Source organism: Sciurus carolinensis, chromosome 3 (assembly GCF_902686445.1).
Source record: "Sciurus carolinensis chromosome 3, mSciCar1.2, whole genome shotgun sequence".
Taxonomy (NCBI): domain Eukaryota; kingdom Metazoa; phylum Chordata; class Mammalia; order Rodentia; family Sciuridae; genus Sciurus; species Sciurus carolinensis.
Window position 1 is genome coordinate 61,666,045 of NC_062215.1, and position 24,831 is coordinate 61,690,875.

General features: G+C 51.2%; 1 protein-coding gene and 1 long non-coding RNA gene across 4 annotated transcripts; one reads left to right on the top strand and one right to left on the bottom strand.

The window, feature by feature from the left end:
* Positions 1 to 511: 511 nt before the first annotated feature.
* Wdr81 (WD repeat domain 81) lies at positions 512 to 12,668 on the bottom strand. Of its 3 annotated transcripts, XM_047545963.1 has the most exons (10): positions 8,762 to 12,668; positions 7,077 to 7,184; positions 6,621 to 6,811; positions 6,308 to 6,498; positions 5,883 to 6,048; positions 5,640 to 5,805; positions 4,306 to 4,995; positions 3,520 to 3,665; positions 3,060 to 3,239; positions 512 to 1,607 (listed from the first exon to the last, which is right to left on the bottom strand). In XM_047545963.1, the coding sequence occupies exons 1-10, from the start codon at positions 12,423 to 12,425 to the stop codon at positions 1,287 to 1,289; spliced, it is 5,823 nt and encodes a 1,940-aa protein (XP_047401919.1). In that variant the 5' UTR covers positions 12,426 to 12,668; the 3' UTR covers positions 512 to 1,286. The 3 variants fall into 3 exon arrangements, with proteins under 3 accessions (XP_047401919.1, XP_047401920.1, XP_047401921.1); XM_047545964.1 differs by lacking the exon at positions 7,077 to 7,184; XM_047545965.1 differs by lacking the exons at positions 512 to 1,607; positions 3,060 to 3,239; positions 3,520 to 3,665 and having other exon boundaries at positions 4,543 to 4,995; positions 5,695 to 5,805.
* Positions 2,845 to 4,136, top strand: LOC124980425 (uncharacterized). Its single transcript, XR_007107799.1, has 3 exons — positions 2,845 to 2,990; positions 3,072 to 3,266; positions 3,738 to 4,136. It is a non-coding gene; the product is annotated as an uncharacterized LOC124980425 (long non-coding RNA).
* Positions 12,669 to 24,831: the final 12,163 nt, after the last annotated feature.

A 24,831-nucleotide genomic window follows, 5' to 3' on the forward strand; every position in this document is an offset into this window, starting at 1 on the left:
TCCTCTTATTGCATCCCTGGGAGCTGCTGGGTCTCAATCATCCCCACCCTGCCACCACCATTAAAATGTCATAAGTTAGACTTGGTGGTGTGACTATAACACCAACTACCTGGGAGGCTCAGCCAGGAGGATTCCTTGAGGCAAGCTTGGACAACAAAAGATAAGAGAGCTGGACACAGTGGTGCAAGCCTGTAATCCCAGTGGTTCAGGAGACTGAGACAGGAGGACTACAAGTTCAAAGCCAACCTCAGCAATTTAGTGAGGCCTAAGTGATTTAGTGAGACTCTGTCCCAAAATAAAAAATAAAATGGGCTGGGGATGTGGCTCAGTGGTTAAGCACCTCTGGGTTCAATCCTCAGTAGAAAGGAAGGAAGGAAGGAAGGAAGGAAGGAAGGAAGGAAGGAAGGAAGGGAGGGACGGAGGGAGGGAGGGAGGGGGGGAGGGGGGGAGGGGAGGGGAGGGGAGGGGAGGGGAGGGGAGAGAATAAAAAGACAAGGCTCACTCTACTCCATGGCTCTTCCAAAGAATTTATTGATGATATTTACATCTATTGCAAATAGTAAGGAGGCAGCAGGGGCCAAGCCTCAGACCTCATGTCTGCTCCAGATAAGGACCCAGAGATGACTGGTTCTGTCCCCTGGGAGAGACCTGAGATGCAGAGATGAGTCTTCTTACCCCTCTCAGGGTCTTAAACACCTCCAGGGATTCTGGGCCCAGGGGCTACCTCCTCAGCTCAAGGCACAAACACTGTGGTTAGGGGTGAGCAGACAAGGCATAGTGACACTCCTGGTAGGCACCAGCTGACTCAACCCACCTTTTTCCCCCAATCCTGCCCTCTTTCTGGGGCAGGCTGGGTGAATAATTAAGATCAAGGCCTTTAACTCCAGGATCACAGCCATCCCTCCTTAAGCTGGAATCCAAGCACCATCAGTGCCCTGCACTGGGGCAGCTTCCTGTTCTGGAGGGACAGGGACAAAGAGAGCCCAGCAAGGGGCAAGGGCTTTCCTACAGACTAGTTGGCAAGGCCAGTCTTCCTTCCCTTTCTTGGAGTTTCCTAGTCCCCATGTGGATCCAGAGGGCAGAGGTGGGGAGAAATGATACCCTCCCTGCTCTCCTTGCTTCCTGTTGGCTAGGAGCAGCATCTCCCAAGCCATGAACAGTAGGCCTTCTGGTGGAGGCCTTAGATGCCAGGACAAGGGGACTGGTGGCAGCCTAGAGGGAGCTGCTGGGAGAACAAGGTTGAAGAACGAGGCTCTAGGGAGATGCTGGCCCACACCTGCCTCAGCCTATGCCAGGAGGCGAATGACGCCATTGTCTGAGCCCAGCAGGAGATGGCGTTTAGTGGGCAGCAAGGCCAGGCTGGTGAGCGTGCCACGGAAGTTCTCAGAACTGAGTTTTGTGGTGGCCTGGGAGGGTGGCTCAAGCAGGGAGCAGACACCAATCTTGTTGGCCACAGTGCCAGTGACCACCTCATTGCCGTAGAGGTCGAAGGTATGGATGGGGTCAGATGCTGACTTGTAGTGGTGTGTGGGCTTCTGCTCCAGTTCTTTCCAGACGGTCAAGGAGTGGTCAGAGGAGGAACTGACCAGGACACTGCCCTCCACTGCCTGCCAGAGGTGAGGAGAGTCTCAGCAAGGGCATGGACCCTACTGTATATCCACTGAGCCCCAAAGTCTTCCCATTGCTTCCCACATTGCCCAGGGGAGACAAGCTTTTTTTTTTTTTTTTTTTTTTTTGGTACTAGTGATCGATCCAGGGACACTTAACTACTAAGCCACATCCCCAGCCCTTTTTATATTTTACTTAGAGACAGGGCCTCGCTAAGTTGCTGAGGATGGCCTTCAACTTGCAATCTTCCTGCCTCAGTCTCCCAAGGCACTGGGATTACAGGCATGTACCACTGTGCCTGGCTCAGATAGGTCATCTTGAGAGGATGACAGGCTGCCACCCTGCCACATCATATTAGCCATAGTTCATATTGTCATTAACCTAGACATTCCCTCATGTGAGAACTTACTACCTGCAGGTATTGTGCTAGGTATGCCACCCACATTAATGACCACATTTAATCTTCATGACAACCATATGGGGCAGATGCTGCCATTGTTCCCATTTTTCAGAGGGAAGAACTGAGACTCAGAGAAATTAAGTAATCCTAACAGGATCACAGAGCTAGTATGTGGCAGAGCCAAGATTAATACCAGGGCTGATCCCAAAGTTTTTCTGGCACTTTCTCAGAATGTCAGAATTTAGAGACACTTGAAGCCCAGAGTGCCCTGGGGACCCGAAGGGGGTTGGGGAAGCCTGGCCTCAGCAATAGCAAACGCATGTCCCCTGGTCTCCACGAAGCTGGGGAGGAGAGTTTCAGTTGCCTGGAGATATCTTCCCCACAAGTAGCCCTCCTCCCCTGCTGGACTGCTGACTAGTCCCAAGGTTTCTGACTGAAAAGGGGGGAGGGGAGACTGGGGCCGTAGCTCAGTGGTGGAGCACTCACCTAGCATGTGTGAGGCCCTAGGTTTGATCCTAGCACCACAAAAAAATAAAATAAAGGTATTGTGTCCACCTACAACTAAAAATATTTTAAAAAAAGAAACAAAAAAAGGAAAATGGGGGAGGAAGAGAGTAGGATCCCCATGCCCAGACCTGCTCCTGCCCCCATCAGAGCAGCCCAGCAGGGGGCATGGACTCTGCTCAGTGGTCTGGGGGGCGGTAAACAGCCTCACAGCTGAGCTTTATTTAACCTGAATTCAGTCATGGACAGGGTCTGACCCCTGACCCTCCAAGCAAGATAAATATGGACAAGAGTTACTCATTAGAACATCTCCATGGAGCAGCAGGGTCAGCTCTGCCCTTGTTCCCGCCTCCAGGGCCTGCCTCCTGCCAAGGCCCCAGCAGTGCAGCAGGCTTCTGAGTTGGCCCAGAAGAGCCACCTTCCCTGCCCATCAGGCCTTGAACAGATACAAGGGACACCAGCTCAAGCCTGTCCCCAGGTGGGCTTTGAGCAAAAGTGAGGGTCTGGGGCTGGGCAATAAGGAAGGTACGGGAACCGAGCCCATCACCTTGATCTGCAGAATGTCCCCCTCATGAGCTGGCCAGCCTCGTAGAACCAGGCCTGTGCGAGTGTCCAGGAGCACCATGAAGCCTGAGGAGAAGCCAGCCACGACACTACGGCCACTGGGGCTGACTGCTAGGGAGCGGACAAGCCCAGGGTTCAGCCCGCCACCAAGGCGGAACTCGTGCTGCAGAGAGAAGAAGACTGTGCTGAGGTGCTGTCACCCCCCACCCCACCCTCTCTCCCCCAGGTCCTGCTCACCAAAAAGCACTGAACCTCTGGCCCCATCTGAGGAAAGGAAAAGCTCAGAACCCCACCCCCCATCATAGGCCAGATCCTGTTTCCAGGGTTGCTGATGAGGGTGATTTATCTCCAAAGAGAAATTAACATAATAACTTGGTGAGTCTCCTCCCTGCCAGGTCCCCAGAGAACCGGGCCAGAGCTTAGGGAACTAGGTATCCCCTGACCTGCAGGCCAGGTTTCCTACAGTCCACAAAGCGCAAGGTAGAGTCAGAGCTGGCCATGGTGATGCTGGTGTGGGGGGCGGGCATGACAGCCACAGCAGTCAGGGGCACACGGCTGTCAGATGGCTCCACTGTGCGAAGGGTCTTCCCTGGGAAGGAAGGGCACAGTGGATCTGGGGTGCCAGGCGAGGGAAGAACCCTGTCCCCTTCTCATCCCCCAGGAATTCTCAGAAAATGCTGAAGATGTTTCTGAACTCCCAGACCTTCCTGCTTCCGTGGCCAGATCAGACTCCCATCCCCAAAGCGACATCTTCTCTTCATGCAGTAGCCCCTGACTAGATGCCACTTCCCTCTGCTTGTCCCAACATTACACCCTTCCCTTCTTTTCTTTTTCTTTTCCCTTCCCCTCTTTCACCATATTTTCTCTATATTTATGCCAGTAAGTAATTAAGCAATGGTTTGCCAAACTTGTACTAGATGCATCAAGCCAAACCTTTAAGTGTGATGTCTTCTAAACCACATTTTCTGATTCCCATTTCACAGGTGGGAAAATCCATGTTTCCAACAGCAAAATGATTTGCTTGAGTTCACAAGCAAATAAGGTGATGGAGCTGATGCAAATACAGATCTAAAAGATTCTAAGCCCTAACTGCTCCTCTATATAGCCTCACTGAATTGCTCCCTAAAACATACCAGTATACCCCGCAACCTTCAGGATCAATTCCCCGGGGGGCCTGGTAGGACACAGTATAGCAACAACAAAACAGGCCTCACCTGGGCCCTGCTCACCTGTGAAGGGGTCCCAGACGTGCACAGCTCCGTCACAGCTCACCACATACTGCGGGGCCTCCAGCTGGCCCACATAGAAGATACTCTTGCGATGCTGGGCATAGATGAGGCGGGGGGCTGTCTCACTGGTACCATCCCCATAGTTATACAGTGGCCAGAGGCGCACAGTACGATCCTTGCTGCCACTCAGAAAGAAGTCCTCGCTACTCAGGGGTGCCACACACTTGACAGCCCCTGAGTGGCTGGTGAAGCTCTGTAGACGGATCTGGTGGAAGTGGAAGTGGGCATCCTGCTGGTTCACACCAATCTCATACTGCCAGTATGCCAGCCAGTTCCCACTCAGCCCGTGGGCACTCCGAGGCAGCTCCCGCTTCAGAGCGTTGTCTTCCCTCCCATTGCCAAGGCCTCCCCCACCCACTCCAGAGATGGGGCCCAATGGGCCAGGGCTCTCAGGCTGAGAGTCATTGGGGATCTGTATGCGATTCCCAATGAGGACACTCCCAAAGGTCCCTGAGTGACCATCATCCTGGGGACAGACTCCACCATGGGGGTCCCACTCAGGGCCGGTACTAGGCACAGCAGGTTCCACATTGGCAGGATTGCGACTGCTTGGGCTGATACTTTCCAGATAGAGTCCCGCCAGTTCCCCAACCAGCTCATGGTTGGGAATGATTTTCTGGATGATGTCACCTGGATGGGAGTGGGAGAGGTCCTGAGATCAGGGAACATAGCAGGTGGCAGTCACCACCCATTCAAGGGCTTTAGAACCCCAGAAGACAGGGAAGATCTGGCTGTATAACTGGGCAAGTTAAGTTCTCACTCTAAGCCTCACTCTCCTCCCCAGTCAACTGATTTTGTTCAGTCCATATGTATATGTGCATTTCTACACACTAAGCACCATGCTAAGCAACAGAAATGGAATGGTGGATAAGTGGTATGAGACTTGCCCTCCCAGCACTTAGAATTTGATGGAGGGGATGATAATACATCTACCCACCAGGCTGCTTATCCTGTTCAGGGAAGATGACCCATGGAAATGCCCAGCACAGTGGGAAGCTACACAAATAGTAGACCACTCATTTCTTCAAAAACAGCTCCAGCAGACCATCAGTACATCAATCTGCCTCCCTGTCCTTCCCCAGGAACATTTGAGCCTCTCTTGCTGACTAACGCTCAGTCGATGTTATATCACCTTGGGACTTGGAGGGTTGAGTTCTGACCCAAAAATCTGTTTAAAACCCACTGCTGACACTTAACTGCGGGAAGCATGGGGCCCTTCCCAGGGAAGATATGGAGCCACAAAGGCTGTACAAGGGAACACGATGGGGCAATACCCAACAGGCAGGAGAAGGGCACGTAGATTGTGTACGCCATCTCCAGGGTGAACACCTTCTTCAGCTCGTCCAACAGGGTGGGGTCCACTGGCCGCCGCTGCCCGTCAGAGAACACTGCCTCTGGCAGCTGGCCCTCACTGCTGTCCTCGGGATCCAGCTGCAAATCCTATGGGCAGGAAGCCCAGGGAGTTAGCAAGTCCACAGCTCTGGCCCGGCTTGCCCCACCCTGGCAGCCCTGCCTACCTGCTGCCGAAGCTCATGCAGCTGAGAGAAGACTTGAAAAAAGGTGGCCACAGGTTCGCTCAGGTGCTGCTGGACCATCTCCTGTCCAATGCGCAGACAGATGAGGGCAATGAGGCTGATGGTCTTCACACACAGGACAGTCCGGGCCTGAGCCCCACTTGGAAACCTAGAAACACAGCTCATAAGCTCTGGGACCTACCCTGCAGGACCTGATCAGATCTACCAAGAGCTTTAAATGGCAGGGGCTCCAAGGTCGATTGAGGAAACCAAGGCAAGTGTTGCTTGCTCAGGATCACAGCACTGGGATCAGAACCAGGACGCCTGACACCCAACCCAGTATTATCTCCTCCACCCTGAGCTTCCCAACCCCTTGGGGGGCCCCTCAGCTGGGTTGCTCCCCTCACAGGAGTGGGGCAGGGGCCTACCCGGTGACGAGGGAAGTGAGAAAGCCGAGCACAGGCAGCAGAACCTCATGGCTGATCCGGGGCAGGATGTCCATGAGGGTGGTGTCGGAAAGGTACACGATGATTTTCTGAGTCAGCGTCACTGCGGCCAGCAGCCCTGCCTCCTTACGGCTGTTCAATCGGCTGGGGCTTGAGCTGCTACCAGGGGCCACCTGGGGCCACAGAATAGATAAAGGTTAGGCTGCCCCTTACAATCCCTGGTACCCCAGGAATCCTGAGCCAGCCCTTAGGTCCTCAACCTCCCCACCCAAGGCCTGTAAAATCAGTAACTGACCAGGTAGCTGATGTAGGGCAGGTACTGGTAGGTGAGGACAGGTTCCCCATACAGGTGGGCAATGTGGAGGAGACAGCTGAGCACAGGCCCTGACACAATGTCGCCCAGTACTGGTCTCTTTTGGTAGATGTTGCCGGCACTCAACGGGGGGCTCTCGCCACTGCTGACTGTGAACTGCTGCCGAGTGGGCCCTGCCAAGGAAGAGCCACCATCCTTGAGCAGCTAGTGGAGGGTATGGGGGAGGTTGGCCTTCCAGGACTATGGGAGCTGTTCCTGCTCACTTTAGCCTAAGGTCTGCCCCATGCCTTATCCTAAGAAGCAGCTTACAGATTGGGACCCAGGATCTTCCCAAGCAATGGTCTGAGGTAGAGGTGGGAAGGATCTCCTAGAGAGGACTGAAGACGGATTGGGGGCCTGGGAGGAAACACGGTCTCCAACACCAACCGCAGGCCTTACCAACATAACAAGATGTCAGCAGGCGCAGCAGGTTCCGAGCCACGTGGCGAGAGGCTACTGTGGGGCCGAGCTTGGCAGACAGCCAGCGGACCATCTTGCATGCTGTATCTGCAGGGCAGGAGCAGACCCTGAACTCATCAGATAATGGTGGCTCATCACTCCTCCCACCACCCACTGTTGCAACACAGCCACCTAGCCAGCTCTGGCTGCAGCTCTGCCAATGAGCCTGGCTTAAGCTGGGCTGTCCCACACCTGCTTCCATTTAGCGGTGGCAGAGGGGCCAGGCTCAACTTAAGCACAACCTATAGGAAAGTCGCCCTTTCAATGAACCTCCCCAAACTCCTGAGACCTGGCTTGGCCCTCTTCCCTCAGCTCTCTAAATCAAACCATGCTAGCCCTTCACTGTTTTGATGAAAACATGACAGCCTCAGAGCCCTGTGCATGCTATTCCCTCAGGCTGTCATCCTCTTCCCTCTTCACATACTACCTTTTTTCTTTTTGTAGCTCTGGGAATCAAACTCAGGGCCTTGCACATGCTAGGTGAATGCTTTACTGGTGAGCTACATCTCCAGTACTTTTTATTTTTTATTTTGAAACACTGACTAATTAAATTGTCCAGGCTAGCCAAGAACTTGTGATTCTCCTACCTCAGTCTTCTGAAAAGCTGGGATTACAGGCATGCACCATTGTACCTGGCTACATCCTACCATTTATCCACTTATTTTCCACTTTTCTTTGAACCTCAACTGTCCATACTTCTTATTTGTTTATTTACTTATTTATTTATTTTTTTGCAGTGCTAGAGATTGAATCCAGGGCCTCACACATAACCAGGCAAGCACTCTACCTCTGAGCTACACATTACTATTTTTAAGAAAGACTTCCCTGACTCCTGAAAACCAGATTTAAAGATCTAACCCTCATTTTCCATTCAGACATAGCCAACCAGCTACGTTTGTTCTTATTTCTTATTTTATTTTTGTCTCAGTACTGGGGATTGAATTCAGAAGTACTCTACCACTGAGCTACATCCTCAGTACTTTTACCATTTTTTTTTTTTTTTTTTTTTTTTTTTTTTTTTAATTTTGAGACAGGATCTCGCAAAGTTGTCCAGGCTGGCCCTGAGCTTGCAAACCTCCTCCTTCGGTCTCCCAAATCATCGGGATTACAAGGGTCGCTGGAATTACACTGTGCCCTGCTCAGCTAGGTTTTTTTTTTTTTTTTGGCAAGGGGATCAAACCCAGGGGTGCTTTACCACTCAGCTACACCCCCAGTCCTTTTTATTTTTTCAGACATGGTCTTGATAAATTGCTTAGGACCTCACAACTTGCTAAGGCTGGCCTTGAACTTGCAATCCTCTTGTCTTGGCCTCCTGTGTCTCTGGGATTACAGGTGTGTGCCACCATGCTGGACTCAGAAAAGTTCTTTATAGTACTTATACTACCTAAGCTCAGGGGTAGAGTGCTTGCCTAGCATGCACAGGGCCCTGGATTCCATCTCCAGAACCATGAAAAAAGAAAAAAAAAAAAAAAAAAAGATTGTTTACCATGTGGCATCTCCTCTGCTAGATGTGTGCTCCATGTGTATCTAGCTGGATATAAAGCTTGGCACAGCAGGGGCCCAGCAAATACTGAGAACAAAGCAGGGGAGTGAGTAACCAACACCTCCCAGACCGGAAGACTCACCAAGGAGGATCTTCTGTTCTTTGCCTTCTGACTGCGAAATCAGGGGCTCTTCTTCCTCACCATCTCCCCCACCACCAGCAGCCACAACTGTCTCCATGGACAGCACTGTGTCTGACAGAGTGAGCTCAGATGCCCCAGTGACCTCATCTGGCTCCCCCTCATCCTCTTCCAACACCACACAGCATTCCTCTTCCTCCTCTTCCTCCTCCTCCTCTTCTTCAGAGCCCTCACTTTGCTTTAAGTCCTGGCTGCTGTCGCCTGACCTGAGGCTGCTCTTGTCCACAGGAGCAACCCCATCATCTGCAACCCGCTCCTCGCCCAGGGAAGTCTCACTGGTGCTGCTCTTGTCGCTCAGCCGGCCTAGACTCACAGCCTCAGCCTCCTGGGGCTGTGGAGACTCAGCCACATAGAGCCCGGCTTGGAAGTCTTCTGTTTCAGGCAGGTCAGCCTGCTCATGGAAGCTGACACCAGATGTGTAGTCTGGGAGCTCCAGGCCTGAGGTGGCAGCAGGCTCTCCGTCCATCTGAATCTCCTCCCCAAAGGCACAGGAGCCAGGCCCAGGCCCAGGGAGCTCACTTTCTTCATCCTCAGCAGCCCCAACAAGGCCCTTGCTCTCCTCCTGGGAGGCCTCTCCACCAGCCAGCACCTGCAGGACATGGGGCAGCAGGTGGACGAGAAAGGCCTGCAAGCCCAGCCGCACCATCAGTTGAGCCACAAAGCAGTCAGTGTACAGGTAAAAGCGGCCATGTAGCCGGCAGGGGCTCTCGTAGGCACCAATGAGAGGCTTCAGGAGGTACTTATTAGCATTTTTGGGGCCCAGTGCCTTGGCAACAGGTTCAAATAGGTACCAGGCTGTGTACACAGCTGTGTGCTCCTCAGACATGAGTGATAGCACAAAGGGCAGCAGGATCTCCAGACCCTCAGGAGTGATATCATTTAGTACTGCACCCAGTTGCTGCCACAGAGTAAACACCAGCTCCCGTCCCTGGGCCTCATCCTCCACGCGCCTTGCCTGGTACAGGAGGATGAACCTATGCAGCGCCGGGAAGTATGGAGGGAAAGGAACCAGGGAACTGAAAGGGCTGAGGAGCTGGGCTGGGGAGGGTGGGGGCAATCCCTGGGAAACAGGCTTGTACTCAAACAGTGGGGCCAGCTTGCCCCTCCTCACTGCCATGGGACCTTTGGGTCCACTCAACTGTAGGAGTGTATTCAGAACAGGCTGCAAAGACACAGGGACCTCCTTGAGGTGGCAAGTGCAGAAGCCCCGAACAGCCTCAAAACGTACCCAGAGAGGTGCATCAGGCTGCAGAGTCCGAACCCTGGTGGCAAACACCATTTCAGCCAACAGGACACCTAATGCCTGCATGTCCCGATGGAAGAGGTCCCGCAGCTGTACAGGTGACTGAACCTGAGGCTGCTCTGGTAACTCCAACTGGCCCCCTATACCTTTGGCCAGGAAGTTGCCCATTTTTTCCAGTTCCTCCAGAAACTGCAAAGGACTGAACCCCTCAGGAAGAAGGATCTTCCCCTCCTCAGGCTCCCCAAAGTCTGCCCCAGCAGCTTTGTTCCTGCGGCCTGGTCGAGAGGCCGAGGCTGATGAGAAAGACAGGAGGGCAGGAGGGACTTGAGTGGAAGAAGAGCCCAACTGGTCACCTGATTTCCCAGGGAGTGAGATGGAATCCAGGGCTTCTGTGGCCTGCTCTAAGTCATCTTCCCCTGCCATAGGCCTGTCTTTAGTCCAGCTGGTCTCACAAGGAGTAGCCTCTAAAACCAGCCTGCCCACCCCATTTGTGAGCTGTCCTGGGAAGTCTTCCCGGCCTGTGGTCTCCTGGATGGTCTGGACCAATAGTCGAGGAATGAGAGGAGGCTCAGGGGCAAGGGAAGGAGCACCCACCAGGCGCTGGGGGTGAGGTTGATCAAAGAGCTGTACCACGCCATAGCTGGTCAGATGAGTGTGGGCATCCACCAGGTGTAGACACACATTCTTCTCCTTCACAGCCTCCTTGCCCTGGAGTTTATAGCCGAAGGTGAGGTCAATCCAGTGGTGCAGGTCCTGGGATACCTCACGGCTCTCCAGCAGTGCTCGATGAGCAGCCACAAACTCCTGGCTGGAGTTGCACCAAGCTGGCACATCCAGGTCAGGCATGTCAGGGTGGATGGAGCAAAAGATGGAAGGATCAGTGTAGAACTCAGGGATGCATTCGTCAGGTGTCCAGGTCTGCATCCGCTCCATGCTGGCGGGATACTCATGGGGCTCCCACTGTGCTCGGACATGTTCACAGAGTACAGATCGGGGTGTGCGCCGAGCCTTGTACACATAGTACGTGATATCAGACAGCACATCTGAAATGTGGTGAGGAACATGAGGCGGTTCCCCACCACCTGCACCGCCTGCTACAAATGCCTGCCGAGTCATCTCATACGTGAAGTCCAGTTGCTTATCTCCCTTGTTGAGGCGAAATTTTGACTTGCGCAGGTCTCGGAAGCGCCCATGGGGTGTGGTGAAGTCCACCACCCAGGGTAGCACTGGGTGGTAGTTGGGATCCCCCTGCCTCCGACCTGCCAACCGATTAAGCTGCATAAGGTAGTGGAAGTTGCTGATTCGGCCATGGACCCAGTCTAGCACAAGGCCCCGAAGTTCCTCCTGACAGGTGGGACATCCAGATCTCTCCAGTCCCTCCTTTTCAGACTTATGGTCTGTCCCACCCCTCACTACAGCAGTTTCCTTGTTCTCATCCAAAGTGGGCATCTCATAAGCACTCAGGTCCAGCCGGAGTTCACTGCAAAGTTTCTCATCCACAGCAATGTGGTGTAAAGACAGGGACCCACAGGCCAGTCCATGGCGATGACAGGCATCCATGGCCCTCAGCACACGAAAGAGAATGAAAAGCACCTTGGCTTGGCTGTTGGTCAGTTTGGCAGGGCTGAAAGTGACTACATCATGCAAGGAGAACTGCACGTAGGGGTGTACAACATATAACATCTCCAGTGATTCCAACAGGGCCTCAGCTCGCAAAAGGCTGGCGCAGGCAGGGTTGCCCCGGGGGAGACAAGGGCCATCTCTGGCATATGGGATGCACTGGGTGGCTTCACCCACTGGCAGGAAAGAGCAACCATAGACCCTCTGCAGAGCCTGTCTTACTGAGTCCAGGGCAGGAGCAGCTGAGGGAGCAGGGCTATGACTATAGGGCTTCCCGTAGGTGTGATACGCATGGCGCCAAAGATTGCGATAATTCTGGGCAGCCACCTCCTGCATGAAGCGAGTGAGGGTCTCAGGGCCGCAGGATCCCTCCTCAAAGGGCAGGCCCCCACCCAGCGGGTAGGACAGTCTCCGCTTCCGCAGCCCGTGCACCTCCACACGCGTCCAGCCTGGGGGCAGCCTCTGTACAGAGCGTTGCAGGAGAGTCTTGACTTCCGCTTCACCCAGGCCCTCTGCTCGGGGACAGGGCCCCAGTCGGCGTTCACGGAGGCTGGCTAGCCAGCGCACCGGCACTAGGGCCACCACGTGTGTGCCCCCTGGGGCTGGAGCCAGCTGACGGGCATCGATGTTCAGGTCCCTCTCCACGCTCCGGAGCAGCTCCTCCATGTCGGGGTTTGCGGGCGGGGACCAGTCCTCCGTACGGGTGGTAAGAGCGACTTCCCGCCCCCTGCTCCCCGGGGCCATCTCTTCTTGGCCGCCTGGGGGCAGCGCGGGGCCGAGCCTGGCCACGGCCCTCCTCGTGATGGCTTCCCGGGTGCCAGCCCGGGCGGGTCGGGATGAGCGAGGGGCAGGGACTTGAGTACAGGTGGCTGGGATGAACCCGCAACAGAGGAGAGGAGAAGCGGGGGCGCTCTTACCCCTCCGAAGGGTCCTGCGCTCCGGGCGCTACCGAGCTGGGGCTGCTGGGCGCCAGTGCTGGGCTTTACCGTGACGGGTCAGCTGACGCGGGTCACGTGATTGTCCCGGCACGGAAACAACAGCACGTGGCTCGAAAGGGCCGGGCAAGACCCCGCCTCCTGCAGTCACCACCGCCTGCCGCTTCTGAGCCCACCCTCCCGAGGCTCTGCTCTGGCCTGCTCCGGGCTTTGCCCCACCCAGGTGCTGCACCGAAATCCTGGCACCCTGCCGGCGCAGGCGAGAGTTGTTCTTACCCGGCATTTCCTCCCTTCCCTGCTTTTCTCCTGGAGAAAGCGGGTGAGAGAGGCTCCTCTCAGAGATGCAAACCTTTACGCAAATTATCAGCAAAGCCAGCGGCAGAGCTGGAACTTTGAGCATCAAACCCCGTCAGTGCGTCCATGCTGCCTTCCTAACCAAGGAACTTTTACTTTTTTCCAAAGCACTTCATCAGTAGCATTGCACTTGGCCCTCACAACACTTTGGGGTGGTGAGGACAGTTATTACTGTTTAGAGGTGATAACCAAGAGCCACCAAAGAGGCTTTCCTGAGGGGCAGAATAGAGACTTAGAGGCTGGTATTCAGACATCTTTCTGCCCTGGATCCCTCTTTCCTGATAGCCTGTTTGGAGCCTTTATTTTCTTCTGATTTAAATCGGGGAGATCTGGGCAGAGAAGTGGCCCAGGCCCAGAGGCCTGGAGTTCTTGGGAGGAAATGATCCCTAAAGACTTCCTATCAAAGATTTGTCTCTGAGTGCCAGTGTGGTTTCAGCCTTGCAGATGCCACTGTGGCTGCGGGTAGGACACAGCACAGGATAGGGAACAGAAACCAGAGAGCAGGCATTGGAACTTCATGGCTGCTTCAAGAGTTCTTAGTTCTGACTCATGCACAGTACAGATAGGGGACTCTCTACAATGAAACAACTAGCGTTTTTTGTTTTTGTGGTTGGTTTGTTTGGTGGGGTAGGGTTAGAAGAAAAACAAGCAGGGAGCTGAGGATGGTGGCAAACATCTGTAATCCCAGTGACTGGAGAGGCTGAAACTGGAGGATCAGAAGTTCCAGGGTCTCTGAAGCTTAACTCTGTCTCAAAAAATAAAAAGGGGTGAGAATGTAAAAAGGGGCTGAATGGTAAAGTGCCCTTGGGTTCAATCCCCAGTACCAAGGGGAGAAAAAAAGAAAAGAAGAAAAAAAAAAAAAAAAAAAAAGAAGGCCTGATGAAAGACAGGACTATGGGCTGGGATTGTGGGTCAGTGGTAGAGTGCTTGCTTAGCACTTGTGAGGCCCTGTGTTCCATCCCCAGCACATTAAAAAAAAAAAAAAAAAAAAAAAAAAAAAAGATATTGTGTCCATCTACAACTAAAATTTTAGAAAAGGACAGGAATGTTACATTTGTGTCCTTTTTTAATTTTCTTTTTTTGGACTAGGGTTTGAACCTAGGAGCATTCTACCACTGAGTCACATTTCCAGCCCTTTGTGGTTTTTTTAAATTTTTTTTTAGTTGTAGATGAACACAATACCTTTATTTTATTTTTTATTTATTTTTTTAGTTATTGATGGACCTTTATTTTATTCATTTATTTATATGTGGAGCTGAGAATCAAACCAGTGCCTCACACATATGAGGTCAGTGCTCCACCACTGGGCACAACCCCAGCCCTATTTTATTTTTATGTGGTGCTGAGTTTCAACCCCAATGCTTCACATATAAAGGTAAGCCCTCTACCACTGAGCTACATCCTCTGCCTGCTTTGTGTTTCTTTGTGGTTTTTTATTTTGAGACAGGGTCTGTATCTTTTTTTTTTTTTTTTTGTACTAAGGGGATCACCTTTGAGACAGGGTCTCACTTTTTTTTTTAACCCAGGGGGCACCTTACCACTGAGCTACATCCCCAGCCCTTTTATTTTTTTTACTTGGAGGCAGGGTTTCAAACTTGTGATCCTCCTGTCTCAGCCTCCCCAAGTAGCTGGAATTACAGGCCTGCAACATTGCAATCAGCTGCACTACTACTTTTTCACCTGGGAAATGAGGTGTCCTCTGATAGTTCCTCAACCCAGATTTGATATGAATACCTGAAGCAAGAGGATTCATTTTTTATTTGTTCATTCATTTCTTTTTTTTTCTTTTCTTCGGTGGTGCTGGGGATTGAACCCAAGACTGCACATGCTAGGCAAGCACTCTACCACTGAGGTACACCCTAATCCCAGTAGGATTTGGGGGGGGCGGGCACATGGGGTTTCTTCTTCTTCTTGCTTGGTTCTGGAGATGAAACCCAGGAGAGGACCCATTTTGATGGTCAGGAGGTAGTACCCCTCCCTTTCTTAGTACCAATAAAACTTGGTCCATCTGGTCTTTGTACTAGTTTGAATTTACTTAGACTAAGCAGGCACTTTTTCTTTCTGAAAGTCTGTGTTTGCACTGCCCTCTAGTGGTGTTGGTTTTTTACTACAGTAGTGACCTTGAGTGTACCTAACTTCACTTCTTGAAGTTCCTTCCCTGCCTAGAACTGAGATGTCTTTGCAATGCCAGCCCTTGGTTCACTGAGATTTCTGGGCTTCCTTGACCTGAGCACTACAGAAGTGGATTGCTTTTCTTCTTTTTGAAGTGCTGGGGATTGAACCCAGGGCTTCTTGTATGATAGCTAGGACAAGTGCTATACCACAGTGCTACATCTCCAGTCCCAAGAGAAGTGGTTTTTAGTTTTGTTTTTTGGCACCAGGGATTGAACTCAGGGGGCACTTAACCACTAAGCCACATCCCCAGCCTTTTTTTGGTATTTTATTTAGAGACAGAATCTCACTAAGTTGCTTAGGGCTTCGCTAAGTTGCTGAGGCTGGCTTTGAATTCACGATCCTCCTGCCTCAGCCTCTGGAGCCTTTGGCTTGTGCCACTGTGCCCAGGAAGAAGTGGTTTTTAATAGGGTGTACTTTTAATTCAGTAGTCTGGATAGGGTGATACCTGGGAATCTCAATTTTTAACAAGCACCCAAGGTAATTTTTATGCAGCAGTCTTGAAGGCATATCTTGAAAAATAATGCTCTTGGGTGGGGGCTATAGTGCATGCCTAGCATGTATGTACAAGGCCCTAAGCTTGATCCCCAGTACTAATAATAGTAATAAGGGATAATAATAATAATAGTTCAGTGGTTCTATTCCCAGCACTACAAAAAAAAAAAAAAGGATTAATAATAATAATGATAATAGTTCTCTGTAACAGTTCTACTCCCAAATTTCCCTCTTTCACCCCAGAAGCTCTCTCCCAGAATCTCAATTCAATCACCTTTGGGCTTTGAAGAATCTGGGACCAAATTGGTCAATCCCCTTTGCCAACCTCAATGTTGGGTTTCCAGGAGGTCATATCTTGGATAGCTAGGGAGAGAGGCTGCAGCTGCCCTGGCAGTCAGCCCATGCTGAGTGAGGTCAGCTCTCACTGATCTGGCAGGGAGAAAGTAAAGGAAGTTAACATTTAGTGTGCCAACTGTGGGCCAGTGGACCAGGTACTGTACTGTTTTCAGACAATTTATTTAAATTCCTACAACAAGCCATGAATTTATTATTCACCCCATTTTGTAGATGAGGAAAGTATCTTTTATAAGCTCATAACTAGTAAGAGCGAGAATTTGAACCCAAGTTTGCCTAACTCGGTGGTTCTCAAATGTGATAGATTTTGGTCCCCAGGGGACATCTGGTAAGGTCTGGAGATACTTTCAATTGTCATAACTGGGAGGGTTGCTACTGGCATCTAGGGTAGAGGTCAGGGATGGTACTAAACATCTTACAATGCACAGGGCAACCCCTCCCCCAACAATAAATTATCTGGCTCAAAATGTCAGCAGTGTTTAGATTGAGAAATCCTAGACTCAAAGACTGCTCTTGGCTTTGGGGGGGTGAAGGAAGATTAGGCAGCAGAACAAAATGGAGAAGGGCTACCCCAGGGACCTTGTGTGGAAAGGGGATGGGATTTGTATGCTAAGGATAATGGAGAATGGGGCAGCTGGTGAAACTTCTCTTTCTTCCAAGCTTGGCCAAGGCCCTGCTCAATTTCTCCCAACCTTGCCAAGTCAATCCTAGGACTTCACATTAAGCTTGTCCTGGAGTGACCCTGACTCCCAGCTCAGGGTTGGGGCAAGCTTGATACATACACACACATATATGTGTTTTTGGTTCCAAGGATTGAACCCAGGGGTGCTTAATCACTGAACTACATTCTCTTTTTATTTTTTATTTTGAGACAGGGTCTTGCTAAGTTGCTTACGGTCTTGCTGTTTCTGAAGCTGGCTTTGAACTTGCAATCTTCCTGCCTCAGCCTCCCGAGAGCTGCTGGGATTATAGGCATGCGCCAGCACGCTTGGCTAGCATGGTGAAACATTTACCTGCGTCTTCCTGCAGGACTTCCCAGTCAAAGCCTTGGCTTCTCACACCAGCAAGTTCAAACTGTAGTCCCAGGACAGTTACACATCAGCAACAGTGCTGTGGGAGGGTGGATGGGGGCAGGGTACCACTAAAAGAAAATGATGAACCAGCTTAGAGGCCAGCTGGCACCTAAGAACAGTTAGAAGTGAGTGTATGGGCAAAGCCAGGAAGATCCCCTCAGCAGATCCCTGTCTTTTGGAGGAATAGAGCAACTTGAGCAGGGAGTAGAGCGCAGCTGGCCTGGAAAACTGGGTTCTGACCCTAAGGTTTGCTTTCCACAGTGATGCTCAGACCACAGCTTCACTATATTATCCTCAGTACCCTCCTCCAGGGCCCACACACGCATCTAGCCACCATTCTGGGCTTCCCCAATAGTGGCCTCCTCACTAGACTGGAGAGGGCGGATCTGAACTGACTATGCTGACAGGAAATACCTCTAGTTACAAACTCAGAACCTCTTGAAGAACTAAGGAGCTGGGGTGGGGGCAACAATATCGCAGTGATGGGAAAGGGCAAGTATCAAACAGTTGCCCCCCATATTTGGGGTTTCATTTTCTATTTCCCTTCCTCTGAAGGAGTAGTGCTGGATAAGAGGATGGAGGAGGGCAAGCAAGGAGGAGGATGTGGTAACAGCTGATTCGTCTCCTGAGGTCACACTTTCCAACAATCAGCTGTTACTGGGGCGGAAGGCAGGAAGTCTCCTTAAAGGCATAATGTTCTGAACACAGAATTCTGGAACTCCAAGAAATCATAGCAATCACCTGATGAAGTCTGTATTTAAGCAGGAAGGAGCTATCTTTTTAAAAATATTTTTTTAGTTGTAGATGGACACAATGCCTTTATTTTACTTATTTATTCTTATGTGGTGCTAAGGATCGAACCCAGTGCCTCACACATGCTAGACAGGCACTCTACCACGGAGCTACAAATCCAGCCCAGGAGCTATCTTATGCTCCAGCTTTATCTCTGTTACCGGTACCCTCAACTTGGATCTTATAGAAAGTCACGGATCCTATTGACACGTTCCTTTTTGGTGATGGTGGTGGGGCGAGTAAGTGATGAGGCAGAGTGGGTCGCAGGCTTGTCCCTTTAAATAAGTAATTCAGCAGCTTTTGCCAAGTCATTGGGTTCATTTCAGTTTGTGCCCATCCCCCGCCCTCTAGACTCTGATTGGTCTCTGGGGAAGGAGCAGCCTCTTCATTGGTCTCCACCTTTGAAATCTCTTCCCTAAGAGGTCTGAGTCTGTGAAGAGCTTTGGAGGGCGGGACGGAATGGAGGTTAATCAAAGGGTGGGATTTCTGGCTAGTTGCTCTTTGGCACGCCTCATCTCCTAATTTCTGACCAGAAGTCTTCCCTCTAAACGGAGGATTGTGCTATGTATCTTTTATTAGGAAGCTGTCCTGTGAGAGGCCCTAGAACTCTTCTGCGACTGGAACAAGATATCTACAAGAAAAAGCTCCGCTGGTTAGAAAGGGCTCCCCAGAAGGACTAGCTCTCTTCAGTGAAAGCTGGGGCTGGGCAAGGTGGGCTATCCTCTCTCCCCCAAAAGTCCTCAAGAATTTTATGGAATCCCCAGGGGCTGATTTCCATCTTCAGTTTTGCCCACTCCTGCTGCTTCGCCTGCTCATTTCTTTAGAGAGTTAAAGCTTCCGGCAGAGGCCAACGAATCAGTTCTGGATTTGTCTAAAATAAGCTCTCACTACTCCAAAAAGATGGGACTGTAGCCCTTTAAGGATTTCCCCGGGATGGATTCAGAGATCTGTTTAAAAATGCCAACTCACAGAGCCCGCTGCATTCTGGGAACGAGAGTGTCAGGCCGAAAACTACACTAACCAGTATGCTCTGCAAGCACACACGCCTTTACTTCCTTCTGCTCTTTGGACTCTCGTTTGACGTAGTGCTCTTCTAAGCAAGTCGCTTAGGTGGAAGGCTAGGCCACACCTTTTCATCTATTGGTCAGCTTGTGAGCTTGTAGGTGTGGCTTAACACAACACTGCTAGGCAAACGGGTGGCCTTTTTGCCAATCAGAACCAAGACGTCCGGGGGGGGGGGAGGGACCAGGAAAGAAGTGAGGGCGCCCCCGAGTGGGTGTGGTCACGTTGCCCAGCAGTGGGCGGTGATTGGCCCTGGGCGGTGCATTCGCAACTTGTGCGTCACGACGCTGCCAGCTGATCGGAGACTGGAGCCGGTGTGTGCTGGGCGCTGGAAAGAGACAGCGCCGCCGGCCGTGGGGAGCGGACGCAGTGATTTGCTCCCTTGCCCTCAGCAGCCCCCACACCCAGCACCAGGTGGGTGTGATCTGGGGACCCGGTTACATGGCGGGTGGAGTAATGGTAATCGGGTAATAGGAGAATGTGGGGTCCTGGCGGCCACACCCTGCCCTTCCGGGGGAGGGAAGAGGGGGTGGCGGAGGCAGCGGCGCTCGTGGGGAGACGGACCTGAACTGACTGGAATAGTGTGTCATGAGGTTTAAAGAAAGAGTCTGAGACAAGAGCCGTGGCGGAAGGTCTGGCAAAGTAACTGCGGGCAAGATGAGGGGCTGGAGGGCCAGGGGCGACTATCCCCGGCGCCCTCTGATCTGAGGATACGGGAGTCGACCGTCTAGTATGGGTAGGATCTGGACAAGCGAGTAGCGGGGAGGTGCTTTGCTTCTACCGGCGCTCACTGGGTCAGGGCCAGTTCAGTTCCTGGCAGGGAAGGGGTCGCTGGGCGGGCCGGTCCCTCCTCTCATTCCCTCCGGGGGATGTTATGTAAGGGGGGAGGGGAGAAGAGTAGGGGGCGGCGACGGTGCGGGGGCCTTATGCAACCCAAAGGTTAGGGTTTCACGCGGTTGGGCGGGGGGTAGGAGGGAGACGGGCAGGAGGAGGGCCTGGAAACTCTAACCCCCCCCAGCCCAACTGGCCGTCTTGGGCGGAGAGAAGGTCACCTTTGCACCTCCCCCCAGCCTGTCCGGGTGTGAGGCCCCTAGCCCAGGCCTGGCCCTGACCGCCTGGGAAGCCGGCTGGCTGGGTGGGGCGCCTGGGTTAGTCATCACTGGGCTCCCTCTCTCCCCACCTCCCGGCCAACTCTTGGCCCCTCCCCATGGCCTCCGACTAGGCTATCGCCCCCACCTCCCTCCGGCCTTAGTTCCAGCCTCCAACTCATTTGGCCTGTCATCCTGGCTGTCAGACTGGGCTAGAAGCTGTCTGAGTGCCAGAAGGTTGATGGAGCAGCTGGTCAGAGGGTCAGTGCCCTGGGCCCACCCCTCCCTGATGCCAAGGGCACCTGCTTGGCACAGACTCTCAGCAGCCCTGAATTCTGTGGGCAGAACAGAGCCATTTCAGAGAGGAGTTGGACAGAGTTGGACTGGTCACCTAGGAGAAGGAAGATACCACAAAGTTCATGCCTCCCAAGAGGATTTTGGAATTTGAAAACCCCCACCCCCCACCCTAATCTTTCTACCCTCTGAGTATAGAAATCCCAAGGCAAAATCGCCTTGACTGCTCAATCTGGCATGGGCCATGCCCTTGGACAGAGTGTCACTGCAGACCCGCCCTCCCCAGCTCACTGCCCTCAACCTGCCACGCCCCCAGCCCCCTCCCTGGGCCATGCTGCAGGGCCCGGCTTTTCCTGCTGATTCATGCGTTGGAACTGTGGAGGCGGGGCTTGGAACTTGGAACAAAGTTCAGACATGGAGGGGCCGGCAGACAGCCTGGAATTCATACCAGATGTACCCGGAATGTGCAAGCGGAATGCCTGGCATCTGAGAGTCCTGAGGAAGCTGCCCAGCCACCCTGCTCATATCTCCCTCCCCTCCAGCCTTAAGACTACTGTCTCTCCCTCACAGTCTGGGAGCCTCTGCTGACCTTGTTCCAACACTAGATCTCTTCCTTTCCTCACTCTTCCCCAATCTAGGCCCCCCAAACCCTTCTTCCAGCTGCACTCCCTAGGAAAAGTCATTTGGGTTGATCACTGAACTCACATTTCTGGACCTGAGGTACAACTTCTCACCTGGTATCTGAGTGACTAATGGGGTGTGTCCTGGGTCCTAGGCCCTGTTCTCTCTCTGAATGCTGAAGAGGCTGGAGTGCTGGGAGTTTCTATAGCTCTGATCTGTAAAGCAGGGCAAAGGAAGTCTGTTTGGAGCTGTCTCTTGTTTCTCATGGAAGTTTAGAGTCCTGCAGTCCCAGGTCAGAGCTAAGAAACCTCCTCATTAAAAGACTGAAGGTCTACTGGAGCTGGGTTTTGATGACCAGTGGGACAATGTCCCTGTGGCACAGCCCTGCTTAGAACTTTCCCATTTTTCTTTCCTTTCCTTTTAGGAGCTTGTGCCTCCCACATCCTCTCCTGGCTGAGCCGCAGTAGTTCTTCAGTGGCAAGCTTTATGTCCTGACCCAGCTAAAGCTGCCAGTTGAAGAACTGTTGCCCTCTGCCCCTGGCTTCAAGGAGGAAGAGGAAGAGAAGAAGGATCTGCTTTCTGTATCATCTGGAAGGTGACAGAACTGGGGCTGGGGAAGATCTTAACTGCAGGGGTGATAATAGCTTTGGGGAAAAAAACCCTACTCAGAGAACCTGAGAGACGTTGGCCGAATTGGGGAATAGGTGACTTGAACTATCCAAGGTTAGTTGGTCTTTATGTGTCAATGGGAAGAAATGGAGAGAAGGAAACTCTGTACCCCTTTACCCAGATTTCCTCCTTGGCCTACTTTCCTTATCTCCCAATCTTCCCTACTGGCCTTTCCAAAAGTGAGTTTACTCTTTAGGGAAAGGTGACAGTAAAACTCTGACCTGTGTAAGTCATCCCTCTGCTCTCTCTTTTCCCTGTGTTTTCTTAGACTGGCCTAGATTCTAGATTTAGGGGTACTTACCTGTATGGCACCCTTAACACCTGTTTCTCCACCTGTGAAATGGGGAATCCTACAAATGACTATGTAGGAGGACTTTAGAAGCCCACCTGTGCTGACTCAGAGCCTGTGGGTGGGAACAAAACAGCTTTTCACATAAATTGTCCCTCCTCCATCCCTGAGTACAACCCTGGGTGTTGTGGGGTGGGGTGGGAAGGTGAATCGATGGGCTAGAGTTAGTAAGATCTCAGTCTTTATACTAACTTCCCACCATGCAAGGTGGTCTAAGGCTTCCCCTCCTATCCAACAGATGGGGTTCTGCTGCTGCTTCTCTCACTTTGCTTTCCAGGGTAATGACTGAGACTCATCTCAGGCCTATTCAACCAGGGGAGATGGGTTGTGGATGTCACCCCCTTTTGGACATCAGACATTATAAGCCCCCCACCTCTAGCTCTTCATCCATTCTCATTTGTGGGCATGGATCAGGGCTCTGGTGTGGTTCAGCCTTGACCCAGTCTTCCTGACAGAAGGTACCCAAGCTCTGGGGCTACAGGAAGCTGTTTGTTCTGTTTTGTGAGAGGAGATGTGCAGGGGGCTCGATCCTATTCTCCATTTTTGAGAAACTGAAAGTCACAGGGGAGAGATGTTCATTGAACCCAGCCCCTCTGCAGCCTTAACTAAGGGGCAGGATATGTGTAGGACTATGGTAGAGGAGAGTGGGTAGACTGAGTCTACTCAGGCTGCAACAAAGATTGCTCTGTCCCTGGACATTGTTTCTGCCCTTTCTTCCCCTCCTCACTTCACTGGCCACAGTGTGTCCGTCCAACTCTGAGTATATAGCTCTGCCATCTTCACCCATCATGGAGCAGAGGTGAGGAAGGGCAGCCTGAAAACACAGAGGCAGGCAGAAGACCAGTGAATGACCAGGCCTGGAGATCACAGGGCCCTATCTGGGCAGCCAGCAGTGGGGCCCATCAAGGACTAGAGCACCCCAGGAGGAGGGAGAAGAGCCAGCCTCCACCAAGGAAAAGCTTCCAGTCATCTCCTACTTCACTCACTATTATTCTTCAGTCCTTCTGCCTCCTTTGGAGATGTGAAACCATGGTGAAATGTCCCACGGCTTCACCTTTCTTCTTCCAGCTCTTCCCCACCCTGTGATTTTTATATAAGCAGCCTCAAGGAACATGAGCCAACTGTGAAAGGACATACACAGGAAATTCATAAAAGGAATTCAAATGTATAAAACCATGAAAAAATAGGTTTATAATAATTAAGGAAAGCAACTATCACCGAAAGCATTTTTCCCTTAGCATGCTGTAACAAATAAATAAGATACAATATTGGCAAAAGAACTCTTAGACATTGCATGTGGGAGTATAAATTGGTACAGCCTTCCTGGAAGGAAGTTTGGTAATATGTATCAAACACCCTAAAAGGTTTCATGTCTTTTGAACTAATAATTCTACATTTGGGACTTTATCCTAAGAAAATAATTAAATATTTATTTGTAAAATGTTCATTCCAGGCCTAGAGAAAAATGGAAAGCAACTGTTTGGGAATTCATTCCTTTTCTGCTGTAATGAAAATTTACAATAGGGAATTTCTTAAGTAAATTATTGTATATCCATCCAGATGGTGGAGTACTGTGCAACCATTAAAAGTCATGTACAAGAACATTTGACTGGAAAGAAAAATGCTCTTTGAATATTAAAGAGGTTACAAAACTAGTGCATGTTATGTGACAATTTTGTTTTAAAACAAATTTTGTTGTTAAAATATCATTGTAGGGCAGGGGACATAGCTCTTTGCTAGAACATTTGCCTAGCATGTGCAGGGCTCTGGATTTGATGCCCAGTACCAAAAAACAAATTTTTTTTAAAAATGGGTGTATACTTGTATATATGGAAAACGAACTAAAGACATTCTCAAATGTTAATAGTGGTTAACTTTGGATCGTGGAATAAATGTAATCTTCATCTCTGGTTTTTCTGTAATTTCCAAATTTTCTACATTGCATATTGCTTTTATATAATAAAAAAAAAATGTTCAAAAATCAGTGTAATTTTTTAAACCTTTGGAGAAGTTGGTGTAGAAGGAAAAGATGTTCCCAGTCACTTGCTGAAAATATTTGGTTGGGGCACCTATTGGTTTCTGAACTTCATTCTTTTGGGAGGGTAGGAACTGGGGATCAAACCCAGTGTCTCTTGCATGCTAGGCAAGTGCTACTACGGAGTTACATCCCCAACCCTATAAACCTAATTCTTCAGGAGTAACCAGAATCCACCCTCACCATATAGGAAGCAGCTCTGACTTGCTGGCTGTCAGCCAGCTAAAAAGGTGTGGAGTGGAGTAAGAAGGAAAAAAATAGTAAAAACCTGTCACTCCAAGAGCTGAGGGACTGGGAAGGGTTTTTCTTAAGACTTCTGGACTATGCATGAGCTTAGTCTTACAGCCTTTGCCTGTCATGTGTGAGGCCCTGGGTGCAATTCCCAGTAACAGTCACACACACCGTTCTAAAACCCTAACAATCCTGCTGTTGAAAACACCACTTTTTCTTTTCTGATTCTGCCCCAACCGGAGATGACCCTATGTTACTTTCCCCTGTCCTCTGATTGGAAGAGATTCTCCTACCCATCCCACAGATACCAAGCCCTGAGAGTGGGAGTAGTTCTCAAGACTGCCATGGTGAGACTTGCCTTTTGTTTCCCCTTCCTAAAATAGATGCTCTGTAGGGCAAATAAAAATGAGGCAGGGGTCCCCAGTGGGTTGCTTCTTCAAAATGGGGGGTTGTTCCATTTCGGAAGCTATGTAAGGGGGCAGGACTCCTGTAATTACAGGTACTGGGATGTGTCAAAGTTATGGAAACCTTGGGATGCAGAAGGGCGGCTCCAAAGAAGTGAGGTGCGGCATTCCCACAACTGACACCGGGAGGGAAAGATGAGTCAGTACAGGGGCAATGTTTAG

Bases quoted from the DNA above. Each gene is read 5' to 3' on its own strand.
- Wdr81 (XM_047545963.1), bottom strand. From the start codon at position 12,425: ATGGCCCCGGGGAGCAGGGGGCGGGAAGTCGCTCTTACCACCCGTACG. The intron at 7,185-8,761 runs GTGAGTCTTCCG...CCTGCCCTGCAG, and splicing joins AGAACAGAAGATCCTCCTTG to ATACAGCATGCAAGATGGTC. The intron at 6,499-6,620 runs GTCAGTTACTGA...CTGTGGCCCCAG, and splicing joins TGCCCTACATCAGCTACCTG to GTGGCCCCTGGTAGCAGCTC.